This window comes from Diplotaxodon limnothrissa, linkage group LG3 (assembly GCF_057381915.1).
Source record: "Diplotaxodon limnothrissa isolate DT_005_m linkage group LG3, D_limnothrissa_male_GT1.1, whole genome shotgun sequence".
NCBI lineage: Eukaryota > Metazoa > Chordata > Actinopteri > Cichliformes > Cichlidae > Diplotaxodon > Diplotaxodon limnothrissa.
The window spans coordinates 48636829-48660993 of record NC_140598.1 but is presented as its reverse complement, the minus strand read 5'-3'; the positions used below and the strand labels follow the sequence as shown (position 1 = coordinate 48660993).

The 24165-nt window shown below is 44.6% G+C and overlaps 1 protein-coding gene across 1 annotated transcript in view; it reads right to left on the bottom strand.

Moving 5' to 3' along the window:
• LOC146636272 (Fc receptor-like protein 5) overlaps positions 1 to 23962 on the bottom strand; it is a 32694-nt gene extending 8732 nt beyond the window's left edge. The window contains exons 1-5 of the mRNA XM_085350315.1: positions 23830 to 23962; positions 22587 to 22862; positions 22215 to 22487; positions 21655 to 21908; positions 19514 to 19799 (exon numbers count right to left, since the gene is read on the bottom strand). Of these exons, the coding sequence (XP_085206441.1) occupies positions 19514 to 19799; positions 21655 to 21908; positions 22215 to 22487; positions 22587 to 22862; positions 23830 to 23962 (1222 nt within the window). The remainder of the gene's footprint in view (positions 1 to 19513; positions 19800 to 21654; positions 21909 to 22214; positions 22488 to 22586; positions 22863 to 23829) is intronic.
• Between the last annotated feature and the right edge of the window lie 203 nt (positions 23963 to 24165).

Genomic DNA, 24165 nt, shown 5'->3' with positions numbered 1-24165 from the left:
TATTGTAGACCTGCACCAGACTGGGAAGAGTGAATCTACAATAGGCAAGCAGCTTGGTGTGAAAAAATCAACTGTGGGAGCAATCATCAGAAAATGGAAGACATACAAGACCACTGATAATCTCCCTCCATCTGGGGCTCCACGCAAGATCTCATCCCGTGGGGTCAAAATGATCATGAGAACGGTGAGCAAAGATCCCAGAACCACACGGGGGGACCTGGTGAATGACCTGCAGAGAGCTGGGACCAAAGTAACAAAGGTCACCATCAGTAACACACTACAACGGCAGGGAATCAAATCCCGCAGTGCCAGACGTGTTCCGCTGCTGAAGCCAGTGCATGTCCAGGCCCGTCTGAAGTTTGCCAGAGAGCACATGGATGATACAGCAGAGGATTGGGAGAATGTCATGTGGTCAGATGAAACCAAAGGAGAACTTTTTGGTATAAACTCAACTCGTCGTGTTTGGAGGACGAAGAATACTGAGTTGCATCCCAAGTACACCATACCTACTGTGAAGCATGGGGGTGGAAACATCATGCTATGGGGCTGTTTTTCTGCCAAGGGGACAGGACGACTGATCCGTGTTAAGGACAGAATGAATGGGGCCATGTATCGTGAGATTTTGAGCCAAAACCTCCTTCCATCAGTGAGAACTTTGAAGATGAAACGAGGCTGGGTCTTCCAACATGACAATGATCCAAAACACACCGCCCGGGCAACAAAGGAGTGGCTCCGTAAGAAGCATTTGAAAGTCCTGGAGTGGCCTAGCCAGTCTCCAGACCTCAACCCCATAGAAAATCTGTGGCGGGAGTTGAAAGTTCGTGTTGCTCGGCGACAGCCCCAAAACATCACTGCTCTCGAGAAGTTCTGCATGGAGGAATGGGCCAAAATACCAGCTACTGTGTGTGCAAACCTGGTAAAGACCTATAGTAGACGTTTGACCTCTGTTATTGCCAACAAAGGTTATGTTACAAAGTATTAAGTTGTATTTTTGTTATTGACTAAATACTTATTTTCCACCCTGATTTACGAATAAATTTTTTACAAATCCTACCATGTGGATTCATGGATTTTTTTTCACATTCTGTCTCTCACAGTTGAAGTGTACCTCTGGTGCAAATTACTGACCCCTGTCATCATTTTAGGTGGGGGAACTTGCACAATCGGTGGCTGACTAAATACTTTTTTGCCCCACTGTACGTGTTTGAGTATTATACTAGGGAATCAAGTACTTTTGATTTGAGGCTCTGTTTTTCAGGGGACCTACAGGATTCAGAGCTGTGCGTAGTGACCATGTAACACTAGATAATCAACTGCTGTGTGAGTAGAGTTTTGGTAGCTGTTCTGGACTGTATCGCCATATGGCAGCGGTCCCCAACCCCCGGGCCTCGGACCGGTACCGGTCCGTGAGTCGTTTGGTACCGGGCCTCAAGAGTTGAGGCTCAGGTGTGAAATGTATGGTTTTCAGGGTTTTTATCAGTTTTCAGCGTTATTTTGTTATTGTTTTGATCGTTAACTCTGTTTTCCTGGGTCTTTTCACGTGTGTTATGAATAAATCTTATTTTTTTCGGTACCGGTACTAGTTTTATTTTGTTGTATTTATCCGCGACACATTAAAAGGCTGGTCCACGAAAATATCGTCGGGCATAAACCGGTCCGTGGCGCAAAAAAGGTTGGAGACCGCTGCCATATGGTACTGAAGAAGGTAACAGGGAAGTAAATCCTGCTCCAATCAGGTCTCCTCTTATCTTAATGACCTTGTAGTACCATATCACCCTATTAGAGCACTTCGCTCTCGCTCTGCAGGCCTACTTGTTGTTCCTAGAGTATTTAAAAGTAGAATGGGAGGGAGAGCCTTCAGTTTTCAGGCCCCTCTTCTGTGGAACCAGCTTCCAGTTTGGATTCGGGAGACAGACACTATCTCTACTTTTAAGATTAGGCTTAAAACTTTCCTTTTTGCTAAAGCATATAGTTAGGGCTGGACCAGGTGACCCTGAATCCTCACTTATGCTGCAATAGACATAGGCTGCCGGGGGATTCCCATGATGCATTGAGTTTTTCATTTCCAGTCACCTTTCTCACTCACTATGTGTTAACAGACCTCTCTGCATTGAATCATATCTGTTATTAACCTCTGTCTCTCTTCCACAGCATGTCTTTATCTCGTCTTCCTTCTCTCACCCCAACCAGTCGCAGCAGATGGCCGCCCCTCCCTGAGCCTTATTCTGCCGGAGGTTTCTTCCTGTTAAAAGGGAGTTTTTCCTTACCACTGTCGCCAAAGTGCTTGCTCATAGGGGGTCATATGATTTTTGGGTTTTTTCTCTGTGTGTATTATTGTAGGGTGTACCTTACAATGTAAAGCCCATTGAGGCGACTGTTGTTTTGAGTTGGTGCTATATAAATAAAATTGAATTGAATTAATTATGTCCTTAAATTTCTTTACAGCACTTTCAGAAAGACTGTAATGGAACATATTCCCCACTGCTGTGTAATCAGTTATTCTAAATGTACATTTAGAGAAAAGAGAGTTTTCAGGGAATACTAATAAATCTTCCATTTCTATGCCATATACCAGAACAAGATCCAGAGTATGATTAAAGTGGCTGGTGGGATCTTTTACATTTTGAGAAAAATAAGTTGAGTCTAGTAATATATTAAATGCAGAGTTGAGGCTGTTGTTTCCTTTGTCTGAACTGAGCACTAAATCAGACACCAAGTCTGATAAATCAGAGAGAAACTCTGAGGAAGGGCCAGGTGGATGACAGATAACAACAAATAAAACTGTTTTGGAATTTTCCAATTAAGGTGGACAAAGGTAACAGTCGGGCTTTGTTAACTTTGTCTAGGTCATTAGTTACTTTTGTAATAAGTTAGTGTGCAGGATTGATCTGAGTTCTGACAAGCAGCACAAGCCAAAATTGTTTTGGCAAAGTTACATACCAATTCAATGTCAGTTTTAGTGACCTTTGATTGGCATAACTGGATGTCATTCTGCCAACATGAGTTATGGAGCATGATTAGTTTTTGGGACTCCAGAGGCAGGTGACAGGTACTGGCAAGTCAAGCGAAGTGTAACCTTGGCAGTAGCTGAAACAAAAGGCCGGGCAATGAGACCATGGAGTCAGACTTTCAGTCAGCCTTGAAGTGAGTCTGGCAAACTGTCAAGTACCTCAGGAGGGGAAAATAGCTTTTTGCTCACAGTGTACATGGTAGAAATGGGGCGCTGTAGATCTCTTCTCATGATAAAGTCAGGCAGTCAAGGAATTATTCAATCTCAGTGACACCATATTAAGATTAAACCATCACTGGGGAATAAAGAAGTGAAGTACCTGAAGGCCCCATTATACCCACCGTAATGATTGCTTCACTCACCGCTGTAACGTTAGCCATAATGGGACCATTATGACTGCTATGTTTCCTGTGTCGCAGTTTCGCACACTGAATTTACATCCTGTGTTGCATTCCACAATCTGTATGTCACTTCAGGTGGCTGTGCACCTGTCATTTTTTGTAACCTGGTGCGTTGTGCTGCAGCTGCTGCAACTGGGTTGAAAACATGAGTCATATTCCAGGACAGAAGCTCAGAGAGATACAGATGTACAGAGGGAGCTGTTGGAACAGTTTGTAAACTTGTGAGTTTGTGTCAAAAACTTTGCAAAAAAACATAGCGGCTTCTGGTTTTTAATTCTCTTCTTCCTATATTACTGTGTATTTTCCATAATAGGTGTGAGTGGCACACCTATCATTTAGAAGAATACTGGAGCTGCTTACTGTGCCTTAACGGCAGGTATAAATAGAAGTGACTGTGTGGCAAGACCTCTGAGATTTTCTTTAAGTTTCTCAAGGTTCTGGATGTTGTGGCTGACAGACCTACACAACATTATGTGGGCATCGGGCACCATTATGACCACTTGCCTAATACTGGGTTGGTCCCTCTTTTGCAGCCAAAACAGCCCTAATATATCAAGGCATAAACTCCACTGGACCTCAGAAGGTTTGCTGTGGTTTCTGAAAACAAGATGTTATCAACAGATCCTTTAAGTCCTGTAACCTGGGGCCCGTTCTTCGTACTTCGCTTACTACATCCAAGATCAAATGACACATCCAAGACCAAATCATCGCGCTAACCGTGAGCTCGCTAATCCAGTTCTCCGAACACACCTGCTGTTGACGATTAGTATAGCTGGATGAAGTAATGTGAGATCACTGGGTGTCGTAAAAGGGGCTACGCATCGATAGTAGAAACATTGATCGGCAACCCTCTGATTGGTCGGCGAAAATGTCGAAGGAGCGCGCTCAGTATTTTTCGGCAGAAGAGCAAGAACCCTTGAGTGAGGGATTTCAGGAGTTTCAGAGTTTAATCAGAACGCAAGGGAACACTGCAAAGGCTGCAAAAGCAAGGAGAGAGGGCTGGCAGAAAGTTGCTGACAAATTAAACTCGTAAGTAATTTAATAATAATAATAATAATGGATTGGATTTATATAGCGCTTTTCAAGGCACCCAAAGTGCTTTACAATGCCACTATTCATTCACTCTCACATTCATACACTGGTGGAGGCAGCTACAGTTGTAGCCACAGCTGCCCTGGGGCAGACTGACAGAAGCCAGGCTGCCGTATCGCGCCATCGGCCCCTCTGGCCAACACCAGTAGGCGGTAGGGTAGATTTATTATATTACACTATATTATCCAATATTATATTACATTATATTATATTATGTTATATTATATCCCCTTTCACATTAGAGCCACGACAGGACCCACTAGAACATGGGAACAAGTAAAAGTGAAATATAAGAATATTCTACAGAATGGTAATATTTATCACTTATATTGCTTTTCGTCTCTTGGAAAGAGACCCTGAAATACTCTGTTTGTTTGTTCATAACAGCAACCAAGAAAAGGGCAGAGCAAAAAAAGACAGGTGGTGGTCCTGCACCCCCTCATCAACAAGTTGGTTAAGTAAATAATACCCTCACGGGAAAATCGATATCTCTCTATGAGCACACTGTCGCGCTGAGCTAAAGGATCCTGTCTGTTTTGAAGGGAGGAAGGTTCAGGGCTGAAGCAATCAGCTTCATGGGCTCATCCGGTTAGAATAAGAAAAGCAGCCATCTAATGCAGAATTATTTTCAGGGTACTCCTTTTATTCTCAGATAAATAAGGCAAAAAAGGAAGGAAACAAAGACACACATGGACTGCCAATGCTCAGCTGCCGCCCCGTGTGGAAGTGCGGAAAGAGTGAGCCAAAAGTGAATGCAGTCCTTATATACTGTGTGACATATAATGTGTGACAGGTGAGTGCAATCAAGGACAAGCACCACACCCAATCAAAGGTGAGAGAACTAAACAAGGTGCATCTGGTGAAGTGAGTGGGTGTGCTGGGATGTGCTAAAAGGTGGGTCTCTACAACACTGTCTATCCCGCAATATACGCTGAATTCTGAAAACTCTCCTTATCAATCTTGCACCTTCCGCAATGGGTGGCTCGCGTATACGGACAGGACATGGCTGCAACAGACTTCCCAAATCCACCTTCGCTTTTATAGCCGTGGTCTCTCATCTTGATTACACAAAGTAATTTCTGAAATATGAATTACATCTGTAATAATCACATACATGTAATAGAATGTTAATAGTACATTTCCCTTTTTTAGGAAATGACCTGTATGTATCTGTATGGAATCAATAAATGGATCAGGTGCTGCATTATCTTTAGTTACATTGATGTTTTTTATTTATGGTGAAACAGTGGTGGAATATCGCTGTTGCTTTCGTATAAATGAAGCGGACATACCTGCGTGGCCGCGATCTAATCCTGTTTACATAAAGTAAACCTGCTCCCGAGCAGGTTTACGCTTACGGCTCTGTTGCTATGGCAGCAAGTCCCAGATGAGCTTCGGGGAACCGAGCGATCCAAGATCACGCGAAATCGTCAACAATCAAATCCAGCTAACCTACTTAGCGAGGTACGAAGAACGGGCCCCTGGAATTTGGAGGCCAAGTCAAGTTTTCTTCTCTAATATATTCCACCCACTAGGAGGTGCCATGATGAATAGTTATTCAGTGTTATTTACACAGCTGATTGGTATATAGCGCACACATATTTCAGTATAAGTACATATTTTGAACATATAAATGGTATGAATGAATAGGAATATGTTAAAATAATGTAGAGGAGGAAGCCTTTAATAGTCAGTTTGACGGGGCCTGCAGAATTTAGGTTAGGTGGCCTGAATGCCTCACCAGACATTACACCTTTGGTTCTATACTTTACATCTTTCATTGTCCTTATCTGGTCTTTAAGTCTAACGTTATTTACCGTTTCTGGGTCCAAACTCCACTTCAGGTCCCAAAGTCAACCCAACACTGGAAAATCTGTCCATTCTATCAGCTATCAGGGCTAAACTGCAAGGCATCACACATGTAGCTTCAATTGTTCTTCCTCGTTTTAGTTCTGAAGGCTGATGAAAGAAAAACATATGGGATCATTGTTATTTTAAAGTGCTGAGATGGTACAGATAAGCCCTAGTGCTCTAATCACTATCTGCTGTTGTTTTCACTGATTAGTTTTTATTAAACCAACTTAGGTGCAAACTCAGGTGTGACTTACAGATTCATTACATTATCATATTAATGTACTTCTACCTTAAATTATGTTTATGCTACATCATTGTGACGTTGGTTACATCTCTTCCACCAAAAAAACAACCACGATGTAGTTTTTTTCCTTTCAAATACAAATTCAAAATGAGAGTTCACTGTCTTGAAGGCCATCACTGCCCTGCCATAATGCTAGCTGAGCTACACTGGCGCAGCCTTTGACCAGCTGGTTGGACTCTACAAATTGACATTATCATCACAGGCAAAAAAAACATTTCTGTAACACGCAGACAAACGGATGCATTAGTATCAATAAGACATAAATGATTTAATGTGTTATCTGTCAAACATGCTTGAACATTTATAGCATTTCCATGCAGAGGCTCTTAAAGGAAGCTTATTTTCAGCATGACAAATAAGCTTTTCAAACCACAGGCTACATTTCCTCTTTTCTACGTGGCCCAGTTAGAAATCATGAGATCTCTCAGTGATAAAAATGAGCCTGCTGGAGAATAGATGATGAACACAACCAGAAGAACAAAGATATTATTCTGTATTGTCATCTTTGTACTTTGATATTTTACTATTACTTGAATAAAACATAATCACTGTATTTCTTTGCAGGTCTATATTTTTCTAAAATAGCCTCCTGTGAAGCGCAACAGATTAAAAAAAATAATTTTTAGCGTGAATCTTTTTAGTAAAGCGACCTACTACCGATCATTCCCCACCAATCAGTTTTACCTCTAAATTGGTTTTATTTGCATTTATTTATTAATTTATATGTAGACTTCATCAGATAGGTGCATCAGACACACAAAGAATGTGGGTAAAGAGGACGAAAGATTTGATGACATCAGATGAAATGAGCACTTCACTCATGAGAAGAGGCTGAGGGAAAGTTTAAAAACAGCCAACACTTGTGTCTTTTTCTGAAACAGCAAAGATCCTGCACAACATTTGCTTAACTGTATCCAACACACATGACACACACATTTTTAAAGGGGTAGGTTGAGGTACTAAAGAAAAACAGTGATGCATTTTTTTTTTTTTTTTAAATGAGCTCATTAATTCAGCGCTCTCATAGTGTACAAAACTCAGCCTTAAGGCTGAAGGACAGGTCTCTGTACAGCACTGTCAAAGCCAACCTTAGGAGTGGCATCAAAAGCCCCTGTTCCTTTAGTACCTACTCGGATCAAATCTCCACAGCTTGGACTGTCCAGTTTTTCATTACAATCAGGTACTACCGAATGTGCATAGCCTTTGTCATACTAATGCATCATAGCATCCCATGATGTAATTAGTATGTGACATGAATGCTACAACAAAGGTTGATGTCGAGGCAAGGATATAGCTGCTGCTCTGTCTGTAGTGTTTTGTCAGACTCGGGGGCCACAGTGCTGGTTTTTTTGTCATAATTTCCCTCTTTGCCAGGTTTCAGAAATGGTGCTTTTGATTTTTGTGAATGAAACGCTTTCATCACTCATCCAGTGATGCCACTGAATAGCCAATCGGTGGCATGTAATCTGAGGACATCACATTTTAAGTACCTGCTCAGATAGCTTGGAACCCCAGCTGAAAAGGGATAAATAGGCCAAGGAAGCCTACAGGGGTGCATATTGACTCACTATGCACAAATCAGCATTACACAAAAGTACAGACTGGACCTCCCCAGTAAAAAAGCTGCTTAGCATAACGTCAGAGCAGTTGTCACTTCCCATTATGTCGATCGCTTTAGTTCATTTTGGAGGGTTGTAAGCTGTTTTAAATGACATGAGTGCCTTTAAATGATGCTTTTTCGGTGGATTCATGCGCAACACTGAACAGCTGAAACATGTACTCTCAGTCTGACACACAACAACACACTTTATTTATATCACACTTTTATTAACAGAGTTACAAAGTGCTTTACAGAAAGAATTTATATATATTAAACATCAAGTAAAATGGTTAAAAACATAAAAACAGATCTACAGTACATTAAATTCCATTAAAATTATTATATAATGGTAGTGAAACAAGCAAAACACACTGCGCGATCCTTTCTGAAGGAAATATAAACTCAGGCTATCAGGATCATTGCTTTGAATTCAAAATATTCTCCTTTTCACTCAAAGTGACTTTGAGTTTTTAAGAGACTTTAAAGAGGAAAAAAAGAAAAGAAAAACAGCTAAAGAGCTGCTGTTAAGATTTTAGAGCTGAGGCTGAACTTGTATTGACATATTGTAGTAAGAGGTCTCCTCTGGGTCACCACGTTGCCCTGTTGAGGTGATCAAATGAAAGCATTTCAAAACAAACACCATCTGTTTTGTCCACAAATGCCTTTATTATCAGTGAGAATAATTGCCAATGTATATTTTGCAGACCGTTGTGGGAACAGTTTACCCTGCCCGGTATAGGGCTACCGGGGTCCCGCCCTCGAGCCAGGCCCGGGGAGGGTGCACGAGGGCGAGCATCTGGTGACCCGGCCGGGCACAGCCCGAAAAAGGGACAAGGGCCCATCTTCCCACAGGCCAACTACCTACAGGGGGCACAGTAGGGGTCGGGTGCAATGTGAGCCGGGCGGCGATCATGAGCGGAGGTCGTGGCGGACCGATCCCCGGCTACGAAGAGTGGCAATTAGGACATGGAATGTCACCTCTCTGGTGGGGAAGGAGCCTGAGTTAGTGTGTGAGGTTGAGAGGTATCGGCTAGATAAAGTCGGGCTTACCTCAACGCATGGCTTGGGCCCTGGAACAAGCCTCCTGGAGAGGGGCTGGACTCTGTCTCAGTCTGGAGTTGCCCCTGGCGAGAGGCGGCAGGCTTGGGTGGGTATCTTGGTATCCCCACGGATTGCTGCTGGTATGTTGGGGTTTCTCCCAGTGGACAAGAGGGTTTGCTCCCTTCGCCTTCGGGTCAGGGAACAGGTCCTGACCGTCATCTGTGCTTATGCGCCGAGTGGCGGTTCAGAGTACCCAGCCTGTTGTCCTACTGGGAGACTTCAATGCTCATGTGGGCAATGACAGTGAGACCTGGAGGGGCGTAACTGGGAGGAACAGCCTCCCGCATCTGAACCCGAGCGGTGTTTTGTTATTGGACTTCTGTGCAAACCACAGTTTGGTTATAACGAACACCATGTTCGAACATAAGTGCACGTGGCACCAGGACTCTCTAGGCCACAGGTCGATGATTGATTTTGTAATCGTATCACCAGACCTGAGACCATATGTTTACTTGGGTAAAGAGAGGGGCTGAGCTGTCATAACCACCTAGTGGTGAGTTGGATCAGGTGGCAGGGGAGGACGCTGGACAAACCTGGCGTGCCCAAACGTACAGTGAGGGTGTGCTGGGAACGCCTAGCAGAGGCCCCGGTCCGCGAGATCTTCAACGCACACCTCCAGCAGAGATTCAACAGCATTCCGAGGGAGACTGGGGACATTGAGTCCAAATGGACCACGTTCAGCACCTCTATTGCGGAAGCTGCCGCAACGTAGTTGGTGCCTGTCGTGGTGGTAATCCCTGTCCAAATGGTGGACACAAGAGGTGAGGGGAGCCACCAAGCTAAAGTCCTACCGGGCTTGGTTAGACTGTGGTACTCCGGAGGCAGCTGATAGGTACCGACAGGCCAAGCGGAACACGGTGCGGGCGGTGGCTGAAGCAAAAACTTGGGTGTGGGAGGAGTTCGGAGAGGCCATGGAAAAAGACTTTTGGACTGCCTCGAAGAGATTCTGGCAAACCGTCAGGCGACTCAGGAGGCGGTCCTCTACCTGCACTGTGTATAGTGCAGGTGGAGTGCTGCTGACTTCGACTAAAAAAATTGTCAGACGGTGGAAGGAATACTTCGAGGACCTCCTCAATCCCACTGGCACGTCCTCCGAGGAGGAAGCACAGTCTGGGGGCAAAGGGGATGACCCGCCAATCTCTGGGGGCGAGGTCACTGAGGCAGTTAAACAACTGCTTGGTGGCAGAGCCTCCGGGGTGGACAAGGTCTGCCCCGAGTTCCTGAAGGCTCTGGATGTTGTAGGGCTGTCTTGGTAGACACGCCTCTACAATGTTGCCCTCAAGGATACTTGAAGGTGCATGGGAGTTTGCCCAACCAGTCTACATGTGTTTTGTGGACTTGGAGAAAGCATTCAACCATGCCCTTCAGGGGGTCCTGTGGGGGGTGCTCCGGGAGTATGGGGTGTCTGGCCCATTGCTATGGGCCATTCAGTCCTTATACAACCGTTGCAAGAGCTTGGTCCGCATAGCCGGCAATAAGGCGGACTCGTTCCTGGTGGGTGATGGGCACCGCCAGGGCTGCCCTTTGTCACCGATTCTGTTCATAATTTTTATAGATAGAATTTCTAGGCGTAGCCAAGTGGCAGAAGGCTTTAACTTGGGTGGTCTCAGGATCTCATCTCTGCTTTTTGCAGATGATGTGGTTTTGTTGGCTTCTTCGTGTGATGGCCTCCAGCTCGCCTTGGAACGGTTCACAGCCGAGTGTGAAGCGGTGGGAATGACAATCAGCACCTCCAAATCTGAGGCCATGGTCCTCAGCCAGAAAAGGGTGGAGTGCCCACTCCAGGTCGGGGACGAGTTCCTGCCCCTAGTGGAGGAGTTAAAGTATCTCGCCGCTGCACCTCCACATCGAAAGGATCCAGTTCAGGTGGTTTGGGCATCTGACAAGGATGCCTCCTGGGTGAGGTTTTCCGGGCATGTCCAACTGGGAGGAGGCCCAGGACATGCTCCTCCACATTGAAGGGAGCCAGTTCAGGTGGTTCGGGCATCTGACAAGGATGCCTCCTGGGTGAGGTTTTCTGGGCATGTCCCACTGGGAGGAGGCCTAGGACACGCTGGAGAGATTATATCTCTCGGCTGGCCTCGGAACACCTTGGTGTTCGCCCGAACAAGGTGGCTGGAGAGAGGGAGGTCTGGGCTTCTCTGTTTGGGCTGCTGCCCCCGCGACCCGACCACGGATAAGCGGAAGAAATTGGATGGATGGATACAATTTGTATTTCAAATCTCACATTTTGTACACTCACTTTTCTTGTTAATGACTTTGAGCTGAATCACTGATGTGACATTGGTGTAATCCCCTTCTGCTGGACCTGAAATAATAATTTTAATCACTTTCATGTTAAACACAGCTATTGTATAATCATCCAGCTTGTATACTTTACCATTTTCAGTGTTTCCACATCTTCTGACTGCCTCATAGAGAGAACGAACACCTGCAGGTCAGAGAAAATCAGTCACCTCATGTCTGTGATACTAATTTAAACACAAATATTCTTGCAAATAACATTTATATTAAAAGCTGCAGACGGTGGAATAAGTACAGTCTTGTTGCAAATAGCGTCACAATATTTGAAACTACGTGAAAAACTAACCATGAAGAAGAGAGGAGGATGGTTGCTGCTGACCATCCTGATTGAGCGTCTGCTCATTAGCAGTACCTTATTAAAAATGTAGGGGAAAAAAGACATTTGAACCTCATGATGCATTTGTGTCTTTGAATGATAAAGAGTTTGTAGTAAGTAAAGGAAAATGTCTCACTGTTGGTCATTCTGCAGCGATACAACAACAGCAGGAGAATAATAATGAGAGAGACTCCACAAACCAGTCCAACAATCAACCACACAGGAGACGAAGAGCTGTCAGCTCCTGACACAGTTACAATAAACAATAATTAATTATTGATAAATTATAATTATATAAATAAATACTTTTATGAAATGGAGCCAGGTGACTGCGAGACTTAAATCAGACAATCTAATGTTCATTCTCAGTCATCAGACGTGTTTAGAAAACTCAATCAAATGTTTTGATCCTGCTCACCTTTAACTGACATCCAGCTCTGTGCTGACTCTCTTCCTGAGTACTGACACTTGTAGAAGCCTTCATCAGACTTTGACACTGCAGAGATCTTCAGCTCCCCTCGGGGATCATTTTGAATAAGTTTGTCATTGTGATAGAAAAACACATTGGAAAGTATTTTTTGTGTTCTCAAACTGCAGGTCAGACTAACAGAAGCTCCCTCAGTCACAGGATGAACAGGACTCACCAGGATTGGACCATTACCATCATCTGTGAAACAATCACACATATTGTTCCAGTCACATCAGCTGGTGCACACTTTGAGAAAAAGCTGACAAACAATAATAAGAACAGATTGTACAAATGCTTTTCATCATGAAGATCTGATCTTGGATATTTAAAAACTACGGTATGTGTCATATTTGTTTTACCACATAATTACTCCACATACAGCAAAGCTGGGACAAATGTTCATTTGATGTCTGAATCATTCAGATCCATGAAGTAAATGTATAATAACATACTCTGTACAGTGATGTTGACTGCACTGCTGAACTCTCCTGATCCAGACTCACACCAGTACACTGCAGTATCTGACTTTGATGTGTTGATGTCACATGTGGATCCAGTCATTCTCCTACAGTCAGAGTACAGTCGGCCGTCCTCAGAGAACTTCCTCACTCTCCACTCAGGGAAGTTTCCCTCACAGGTCAGTGAGACAGAGTCAGAGGTGAAGTGTTGCACTCTGTCAGGACTCACTGTGAGAGACGCTGCTGAATGAACATCTGGAAACAACATGCAGTGAAGAGACAAAGCTCACAGATGTTAGCATTCAAAATATCACAGTAAAAGTACTACTTTATCTTCTGAAGATCAGTGAAAATATTTTAATTAAGGTATTTGGTCAGTCAATCAGTGTTTACACATTAAAAAATCTCATAGTTGTTAAAGCAACAATAACTTTATACATACAATAATACAACATTAAATGAAGTCACTTGCACTGAACCATCTGGGTCTCTCAGTAATAATCTCGGGCATCATTAGAAGCTACTTGAAGTTTTTGTAAACCTGCTTTCCTGTAGTTTGTCCACAGTGTGCAGTACACAGAGGTGTACAGTATGCGCTACACAAATCTTCACACTATCCGAATGCACTAAATCTGTGTAAGAGAGTGTTTGCTTGTGTTTACATCATTCAGCCAACAAATGTCTTCATCATCTGTCATGTGATCTGTAATAAGATGTCCAACATATGTAAATGGACTGATTCTTATTTAGCGCTTTTCGACTCTCATGGAGTACTCAAAGCGCTCTATACAACATGCCTCATTCACCCAATCACACCCATTCTCACAAGCACTTTATCTATACATAGTGCTTTCTAAGTACATTCACACTCCGATGGATGCATTGGAGAGCAAGTTGGGGTTAGTATCTTGCCCAAAGATACTTGACATGCAGACTGGAGGAGCCAGGGATCGAACCACCAACCTTCCAATCAGTAGGTGTCCAGCTCTACCTCCTGAGCTACAGCCACCCTGTGACGTTATTACAGATCAAAGATTACAAACTGACCTGCAGACCAGACAAACTTTGGTTGACTGTGATCAGTGTGATACTCTGGGTCTCCTCTTCCAGCTCTGCACACATATCCTGCTGTGTGTGTCTGTCCATGAATGATGTAGGAGTCCTGTGCAGTCCCACTGCCATCAGGTAGCAGCTCATAACTGGAGGATTTCTCTGATAGATCAGGAACAGCTTTATACCAGTAGAAGCTCCATCCTGCAGACGGATGTTCAACCTCACAGTTCAGAGTTACCGAGGCTCCAGGACTCAGCCATGATGGAGACACAGTGAGGACAGGATCTGTTCAACAAAGATTTTCTCTCAATGTTTCGTCTCTTAACTCTGAATTCAATGTCACAAAAAGTATTGACTCACAATTGGAGATTGAGTATCAGAATTTCAGGAGTGGGACCACGCCTCCAAACAGGCTCCTTCCGGCTCTCATCTATATAGGTTCCCCCAGTTCCACAAGCGGTTCATTCTCATTTACGTTCCCCACACTCCCTCCCCTTTTCAATTCAACTCCTTTGCTTCTATTTAGTACATGGGGATCTGTCATGCCCGGGAAACGCCGGGACTGGCATTTATTCATTTGTTCGGCAACATAATACCCTATAAATTCTATGAATGCATAGTTCAAATGCTATAATAAGACCATTTGAATTTTGAAGCATAATTTGAAGCAAAACAAATTTTTTTGATCAGTAATAAGAATGTAACCCAGTTAATTCTGTATTGATGTTTTTGGCGGGGGGGGTTATATTTATATTTTTATGATTTTTTATTTAAATGTATTATAACTATACTTTATTTTTATAAGAAGGATACGATTAGGACTGTACATCAAAACAAAGTCACAATATAATAATTTATAACTTTCAAACTGTAACTGTAAGAGTTTTAGTAAAATGTGCGGTATTTACTTTTACATAACAGTGTCCAAAAAAAGAAGGCCATATTGTCGATTGCAGTTCATCCATCCATCCATCCATCCATCTTCATCCGCTTTATCCGAGGCCGGGTCGCGGGGGCAGCAGCCTAAGCAAAGAGGCCCAGACCTCCCTCTCCCCAGCCACCTCCTCCAGCTTATCCGGGGGAATACCAAGGCGTTCCCAGGCCAGCCGAGAGATATAATCTCTCCAGCGTGTCCTGGGTCTGCCCCGGGGCCTCCTCCCGGTGGGACATGCCTGGAACACCTCACCCAGGAGGCGCCCAGGGGGCATCCTTGTCAGATGCCCGAACCACCTCAGCTGGTTCCTTTCGATGTGGAGCAGCAGCTGCTCTACTCTGAGCCCCTCCCAGATGGCCGAACTTCTCACCCTATCTCTAAGGGAGAGGCCAGCCACCCTTCGGAGGAAGCTCATTTCTGCCGCTTGTATCCGCGATCTCGTTCTTTCGGTCACTACCCACAGCTCGTGGCCATAGGTGAGGGTAGGGACGTAGATCGACCGGTAAATTGAGAGCTTCGCTTTTACACTCAGCTCCCTCTTCACCACGACGGACCGGTGCAGCGTCCGCATTACTGCAGCTGCAGCCCCAATCCATCTGTCGATCTCCGGCTCCCTTCTCCCATCACTCGCGAACAAGACCCCGAGATACTTGAACTCCTCCACTTGAGGCAGGAACTCATCCCCGACCCGGAGTGGGCACTCCACCCTTTTCCGGCTGAGAACCATGGCCTCAGATTTGGAGGTGCTGATCCTCATTCCCGCTGCTTCACACTCGGCTGTGAACCGTTCCAGTGCGAGCTGGAGGCCCTCACCCGATGAAGCCAACAGAACCACATCATCCGCAAAAATCAGAGATGAGATTCTGAGGCCACCAAAGCGAAAGCCCTCCGCCACTTGGCTGCGCCTAGAAATCCTGTCCATAAAAATTATGAACAGAACCGGAGACAAAGGGCAGCCCTGGCGGAGCCCATCACCCACCGGGAACGAGTCCGACTTATTGCCGGCAATGCGAACCAAGCTCTTGCAACGGTTGTATAGGGATCAAATGGCCCGTAGCAATGGGCCAGACACCCCATACTCCCGCAACACCTCCCACAGGACACCCCGAGGGACACGGTCGAATGCCTTCCCCAAGTCCACAAAACACATGTAGACTGGTTGGGCAAACTCCCATGCACCCTCAAGTATCCTTGAGAGGATAAAGAGCTGGTCCAGTGTTCCGCGACCAGGACGAAAACCGCATTGTTCCTCCTGTATCCGAGGTTCGACTAGCGGACGAACTCTCCTTTCCAGCACCCTGGCATAGACTTTCCCCGGGAGGCTGAGGAGTGTGATCCCCCTGTAGTTGGAACACACCCTCCGGTCCCCCTTCTTAAAGATGGGGACCACCACCCCGGTCTGCCAGTCCACAGGTACTGCCCCTGATCTCCACGCAACATTGCAGAGGCGTGTCAACCAGGACAGCCCTACAACGTCCAGAGCCTTCAGGAACTCAGGGCGGACCTCATCAACACCAGGGGCTCTGCCACCAAGGAGTTGTTTAACTGCCTCAGTGACCTCGCCCCCGGAAATTGGCGGGTCATTCCCCTCATCCCCAGACTGTGCTTCCTCCTCGGAAGATGTGTCAGTGGGATTAAGGAGGTCCTCGAAGTATTCCTTCCACCGCCTGACAATTTTCTCAGTCGACGTCAGCAGCGCTCCGCCAGCACTATACACAGTGCAGGTAGAGCACCGCTTTCCCCTCCTGAGACGCCTGACGGTTTGCCAGAATCTCTTCGAGGCAGTCCGAAAGTCTTTTTCCATGGCCTCTCCGAACTCCTCCCACACCCGAGTTTTTGCTTCAGCCACTGCCCGAGCCGCATTCCGCTTGGCCTGTCGATACCTGTCGGCTGCCTCCAGAGTCCCACAGGCTAACCAAGCCCGATAGGACTCCTTCTTCAGCCTGGTGGCTCCCTTCACCTCTGGTGTCCACCATTTGGTTCGGGGATTACCACCACAGCAGGCACCAACCACCTTGCGGCTGCAGCTCAATGCAGCAGCTTCGGCAATGGAGACACTGAACATGTTCCATTCGGACTCAATGTCCCCAGTCTCCCTCGGAATGCTGTTGAAGCTCTGCCGGAGGTGTGCGTTGAAGATCTCGCGGACTGGGGCCTCTGCTAGACATTCCCAGCACACCCTCACTACGCGTTTAGGTGCACCAGGTCTGTCCAGCGTCCTCCCCCGCCACCTGATCCAACTCACCACCAGGTGGTGATCAGTTGACAGCTCAGCCCCTCTCTTTACCCGAGTGTCCAGAACATATGGTCGCAGGTCTGGTGATACGATTACAAAATCGATCATCGACCTACGGCCTAGAGCGTCCTGGTGCCACGTGCACTTATGGACACTCTTATGTTCGAACAGGGTGTTCGTTATGGCCAAACTGTGATTAGCACAGAAGTCCAATAACAAAGCACCGCTCAGGTTCAGATCAGGGAGGCCGTTCCTCCCAATCACGCCCCTTCAGGTCTCGCTGTCGTTACCCACGTGAGCATTGAAGTCTCCCAGCAGGACAACAGAGTCTCCAGGTGGAGCACCTTCCAACACCAGCCCCTCTCCAGGAGACTGGTTCCAGAGCCCAAGCCATGTGTAGAGGTGAGCCCGACTATATCTAGCCGGTACCTCTCAACCTCACGCACTAACTCAGGCTCCTTCCCCACCAGAGAGGTGACATTCCATGTCCCTATTGCCAGTCTTGGCAGCCGGGGGTCAGTCCGCCAGGGCCTCCGCTCCTGGCCGCCACCCGGCACACAATGCACCCGACCCCTATGGCGCCTCCTGCGGGTGGTGGGCCTGCGGGAGGATGGGCCCATGTCTCCTCTTCGGGCTGTGCTCGGCCGGGCCCCATGGACTAAGGCCCGGCCACCAGACGCTCGCCCTCGGGCACCCTCCCCGGGTCTGGCTCCAGGGCGGGGCCCCGGTAACCCTATCCCGGGCAGGGTAAACTGTTCCCTCGATATCCTTTTCATAAGGGTCTTCTGAATCGCTCTTTGTCTGGTCCCTCACCCAGGACCAATTTGCCATGGGAGACCCTACCAGGGGGCAAAAGCCCCCAGACAACATAGCCCCTGGGATCCCTGGGACACACAAACCCCTCCACCACGATAAGGTAGCGATTCAAGGATTGCAGTTCAGACTTCATTAAAGCCCCTTTTCCATTAGTACCTACTTGGATGTTAGTACATAACCACTAGGGGTGCAACGATACTCGTATCGATATTGAACCGTTCGATACAGTGCTTTCGTTTCAGTACCCATATGTATCGAACAATACAACATTTTTTTTTATTTATTTATTTATTTATTTTATTTATTCTTTTCTTCTGACGATGCTGTCTGTGTTGAGAGCTCAGTGGATCTGCATTCGACTACTCCGCCTAGGCTGCACTGTCGAGTGCAGATCCACTGAGCGCAGCACAAACTAGCAAGACAGAAGCTAAGCTCGTTGCAACATGGCAACTGCCTCAATGCTACCCGAAACTGAACCTCCCCCACCCTCATTCAGATCTGGCGTTTGGAACTATCATGGTTTTCATGTGAAGCATGACCCTGAGGGTAAGCAAGTCATGGACAAAAGTAAAACAGTATGTCGGATGTGCCACGCAATGCTCAATTTGTGGGAACTAGTGCGTTAGCGCAGTTAGCTTGTTAACATGTTGACGCTGTCCAGCCCCACGCACGGGGCGATCCGTGGTAGCTTGTTAACGGAGATTTGCCGCGTTATGGTGTTAATGTCATTTTAACAAGATTAACGCTGACAGCACTACTGGGAACACAACGAATATGACTGCACATTTACGCCGACAGCATCCTAGTGCAAAGACAAGTGGAAGCAGACAAAAACAACAAGCACGCATGCTGCAAACTTTACCCGAGTCATTTAGACAGCCGTTAGCACATGATTCTCCTTATGGGGACCTGATATATTTAATATGCTGCTGAGAGTATAGCCCAGAAGAAGTGTATAGTATAGCTTTTATTTTGGAAAGATCCATTTCTCTGTAATAAACTCTCTTTTCCAAAGATGAGTGATTTCTCGATCAGATAGATTTTTTTTATTTTGTTGTTTCAGCAACATTCAATTTAAAAACTGTACTTTTGAGTTAAAATATATATTTATAATTTTAATAAATGATAAATTAAAAAGGCATGAACATTTTTTGTATCGAAAAAATATCGAACCGTGACACCAAAGTATTGAACCGAACTGTGAATTTTGCGTATCGTTGCACCCCTAATAACCACGCAAGTTAGGTAGTACTAGATCGTAGTGGAAAACCAGTCGATCCGAGTTGAGTCGTGGCAATCCATGGCAAGTCAATCTGAGAAGGTACTAATGGAAAAGGGGCTTAAGTGAAAAAGCAGTGTGTGTTGCTCATGAGACCAGACTCTTTAAGCCAGACCTGAAACCTCTAAGATTCATTTCAAAAACAGATAACATGCTAAAAGAAACTGAAGCAACTGCATCATATGTTGGTGCAACAGCTAGTACTGCACATGTGCAATAAAAATAATAAAAAAATAAAGAAGAGCTGTCAATGGATTTAGCTTTTGATGAAACATCTCCAACTTACATGATACAGTCAGTGTGATGATTTTACTCCACTGTGTTAAGAAATATCCCGTTCTGCCCCGGCAGCTGTATTCTCCACCATCAGACTCAGTAACTGTGATGATTCTGTATTCATTGGATGTTGGAGGTGTGTTTAACTTGTTTTGTCTCCATTCATACGTCCACTGAGGTCCTTCACCTCCCTGAATCGCACATCTGACAGTGACTGTCTCACCGCTGTATATCTGAGGCCAGTTGTGTTGCAGGATCACAGTGGGCTTACTGAGAACTGTTCGCATAAGAATGATCCAGTTAGGAGACAAACAGAAACATAAAAACTCTGCCATTAATAACATAAGATTAGAGTGACTGCAAAACAGTTGATTCACAGACAAAATGTTTAAACATGAAAACAAAGTCACAACATTACAATTTCTGTAACTGTAACACAACATTTTTTGTAAAATGTACAAGTATATACTTTGTACATGCGAGGGCTATCAGGCCCGCTATGTAGGGGTGTAGGAATGTACAAGTTGACGACTGAGAGATGGATCTGGGTCCATGACACCCCCAGTGCAATTAACCCTGGCACCAACAACTATAAAAATGTCTTCACCTGTCTGGCTGATGCAGGTATGGAAGAGGGGCTCCAGGGTTCCAGTTCAAGAAACGGTGGCTGCCTAGAGCACACTGTGCTGTCAGACATTAACACAGCCTAGTACAATTTCCCTCTAATTGTCTATACCCAACCAGATAGTCAGGGTGCCCCTAACACAGAGTAACGTGGGTTATAAACATCAAACAGTTATTTTTTAAAGAACGTGAAACTTTAATTTGTTCTGCTGGCCCCTTTAAATCTCAACCATCCATCAGTCACCATGGGCTCTGAAGATCATGACAGGCACGAAACAAAAATACAAAAAAAAAAAAGACATCATGACAGTTAAAAGAAAAGATAGGTTCAATAAATTGGACAGGCGATGGTGTTCCCACTGTTGTAAAACCCTTGCTTATGCTAGTTCAGAGGAAGAGAGTTCCACAACCTGCTCTGTTTCCCTTACTCAGCCTTGCATGCTGTATAACAAGTAGGCCCTGATCGCGTGACCTCAGGGACCTGCTAGAGACATAGGGCTGTTACCACAAGGTTCCTGATAGATGATTTAACAAATGTCGAAAGGGACCAAGAGCATTCATGATCTTACAGAGAAATCTGTCAGATATGGCTACAAAGCACAACTCAGTGGTCCCCGAGTCTGACGGAAAGCCATAGACCGAGCAGCAGGTATATTCTTGCCTCAATGTCCACCTTTCTTGTAGCATCCCTGTTGCAGCATGCTTGGACACGTTGCTATGACGACAACCACAACCAGGTTAGGGAGTACTAGATTTTTATGGAAAACCAGTCAATCCGAGTCGAGTTGTGGTGTTCCATGGTGATTCGATCCGAGTAGGTACTAATGGAAAAGGGGCTTTTGTCTCTGGGTGACAGAGGTTATGAAAAGGCTGCGTGTTCACATACAGCTGAATGAAGTAGGGTGTTGTTCACTTTGTTCTCTGTGTCAGGTTCGTAGAATGTGCCCAAACTCAGGCCAGCAACGGGCAACACAAAGGTACATTTTTAGATTTCGCCTGCCTTACCCAGACAGGACACTTCAGGCAATATATAGCAGACTCGACACGTTGCACACACGCGCCCATATATACAGTTAACATCTTTTATTGATATTCTTGTGTTGGAATAAGTCTGCTTTGCATAATATGAACTTGGAGGTTAACAAGAAAATCAGTGTGGGTAAACAGTGTGGGTTAATGAGTTTAATAAAAATGAACATATAAAACTTTAGATTGTCAGTCTAGAAACATACATGAAGAGAGCCTGCAGCCATGTGAATATTATGCTGCTCATTTATTTTTTTAATAGTTGATACTAAAATGATTCAAATAAACTGAAGGCTTGTAATGATTTTTTTCACTGAGAACCACAAGGGCTCTTTCAGAGTGCACACTTTGTCACAATGACACTGAAGTTCTTCTATTTTCTCATTTCCACCTCTCCAAGTCGGAAAAAGAAACAGACAAACAGCAGAGATCACATAACTTGATCTGTCTCAGTTTGGCAGAAATACAATAATTAAACTCACTGATTTTCATAACTGTGACGTCACTGCTGTCCTCTGTGTAGTAAACTGGATCTCCTCTCCCTCCTCTGCAGTGGTACAGACCTCCTTGTGAGACACTAATAACTCTGTTTGCTTCATTTCCTCTCATGAGCTGAGCTTTAGAAGAGACTGAATCACGTCTGAACCAGTCAAATTTCCAGCCAGCAGAGCCCTCCACAGAGCAGCTCAGTGTCACACTGCCCCCTGCTGGTATGACTGAACTTTGTGCTGTCAGTGTGGCTCTGGGTTTACTTGCTGTTGAAGTTACAGGAAAAGAAAAACATTGTCACATGATTCAAGAAGAAAAGTGTTACAATAATGATCAAGCTTATAAAAACCTCACTAGATAATTTAGCTACTAGCACCAAATATGAAACAATTATCCTGCAAGTGATGAAGGAAAATTATTTGTCAAATGGTAAAAACTAAACAAATAAATAAATACAAAATTAAATAAAAGTCATCAGGTGAAAAGAATGAAGTGTGTGTTAGTTAACTAAAACCTGAAACCTCTGAGGATTTGATAAAACAGTTATTATGAATAAAAGATCTTCGACTCACTTGAAACTGTCAGTGTGACTGAATCACTCCACTCTGTTGTTTTATGCTGTGAACTTTTCATTCTGCCCTTACAGCGATAGTTTCCACTGTTGGATGATGAAGCAGATCTAATCCTGTATTCATTTTGATTTGGAGCTTTTATCATGCTGTTTGTTTCCCACTCATAATCCCACTCAGTGTCTCCTCCATGGATCTCACATCTGACAGTGATCGTCTCTCCTCCGTATATCTCAGACCAGTTTGGATACAGAGTCACGACAGGCCCGTTTGAGACTGTTAATGTTCAAGAAAGTACAATAAAAACACATTATTATGAAAAGGTTTAGCCATCATCTTATGTAGTGCTTTGCAGGGAGGTAAATTTAAACTTACCAATAGTGTCAATCCTGACTGACTGGCTATACTCTGAGAAGTAATGTAGATTTACATTTTTCCCTTTGCAGCTGTAGCATCCTCCCTTTGAGACTCTGATTTGGTCATTTGACATAGAAAATGCATGCTGAAGTTTCACAGGTTTACCTTTTTTCTCTCTGTACCAGTAGTATTTCCATCCAGATGATGATGATGGGCTCACAGAGCAGGTCAGGGTCACACTGCCCCCTACTGGAACAGCTGTGTTATCAGCTCTCAGTTTGGCCTTTGGTTTATCTGCAGTTCAGTTTAGAATGAGAACATAAAAGTAAATGACTGAATCCAAACAATTTAAAGAGTTCAGCATGAAGCAAAACAAAAGAGTCGTGGTCAAAAGTTACTGTACATCAATATACAAATTTTCATGACCATTGATCTACAACGATCATTGTTAGCAGAAATATAAAAACCCTTTGGCTGTTTCCATAATTGAGAGCATTTTCTCTCTTCATGTCAACACCCCCACTTGCTTTCATATTATGATGCTCTTAAGTAACAAAAAAACACATATAAGGTTTCTTCCTCGGTACTGTATACATGTTCGTATACCATGTTAATGTCCAAACAAACTTCTCAAACTTGAACAACTTAACTTTTGTTGCAGGTTTTGTTATTACATCTGCTACCATCTCTTCTGTTGAGCAATAATCCAGAGTTACTTTTCCTGCACTCACAGTTGGCCTTACAAAGTGGTAATTTATGTCAACATGTTTACATCTCTGTCTCGTCACAGGATTCTTTGCCAACACAATTGCACCCTGATTGGCTTAATAAACCTTTGGTGGTGCATATTTTTGTCCATCTATACCTTGTAACAGTTGCATTAGGTATAAAACCTCTTGTACGGTTGCAGCTAAAGCCATGTACTCAGCTTCACAGGTAGATAATGCAACAGTAGGTTGCCTTTTGGTTTTCCATGAAATTAAAGGACCATCTACAGACAAGCTTATGCAATAACCAGTTGTACTCCATCTGTCTGTTACATCAGCTGCCCAATCAGCATTGCTGTATGCCCACAACCTCAGTTCTTTGTTGTCACATTTCCTGTAACACAGTTCTTTCTCAGTTGTCCCTTTCAGATACCTCAGTACATGTTTTACTGTAGTCCATTGGTCTTCAGTTGGCTCAGTAAAATACTGTGAAAGTTTACTGCCTATAAAACTCAAGTCTGGTCTTGTGCATGTAGCCAAATAGATCAGACTACCAACTGCCTCTCTGTACCTTTTGACATCACTCATCTGTTCTGCATCATCAGCATAGTTCAGTTTTTGCTCACAGTTATCACTCTGGTCAAAATCTATACCAATGAAATGTCTCAGTTTACCCAAATCTTCCATTTTGAATTTTGCTGCAAGCATTTTCTTCACAACAGTTAGTTCATTTTCATCACTAGCAGTAATGATCAGGTCATCTACCCATATTATCAGAATTACCTTCTTATTTTCTGTCATCTTTGTATAAACACAATGGTCAGCAGGATTTTGCACAAAGTTCTTCTCACTCAGGTATTCATGCAACAACTTGTTCCAATTTCGGCCTG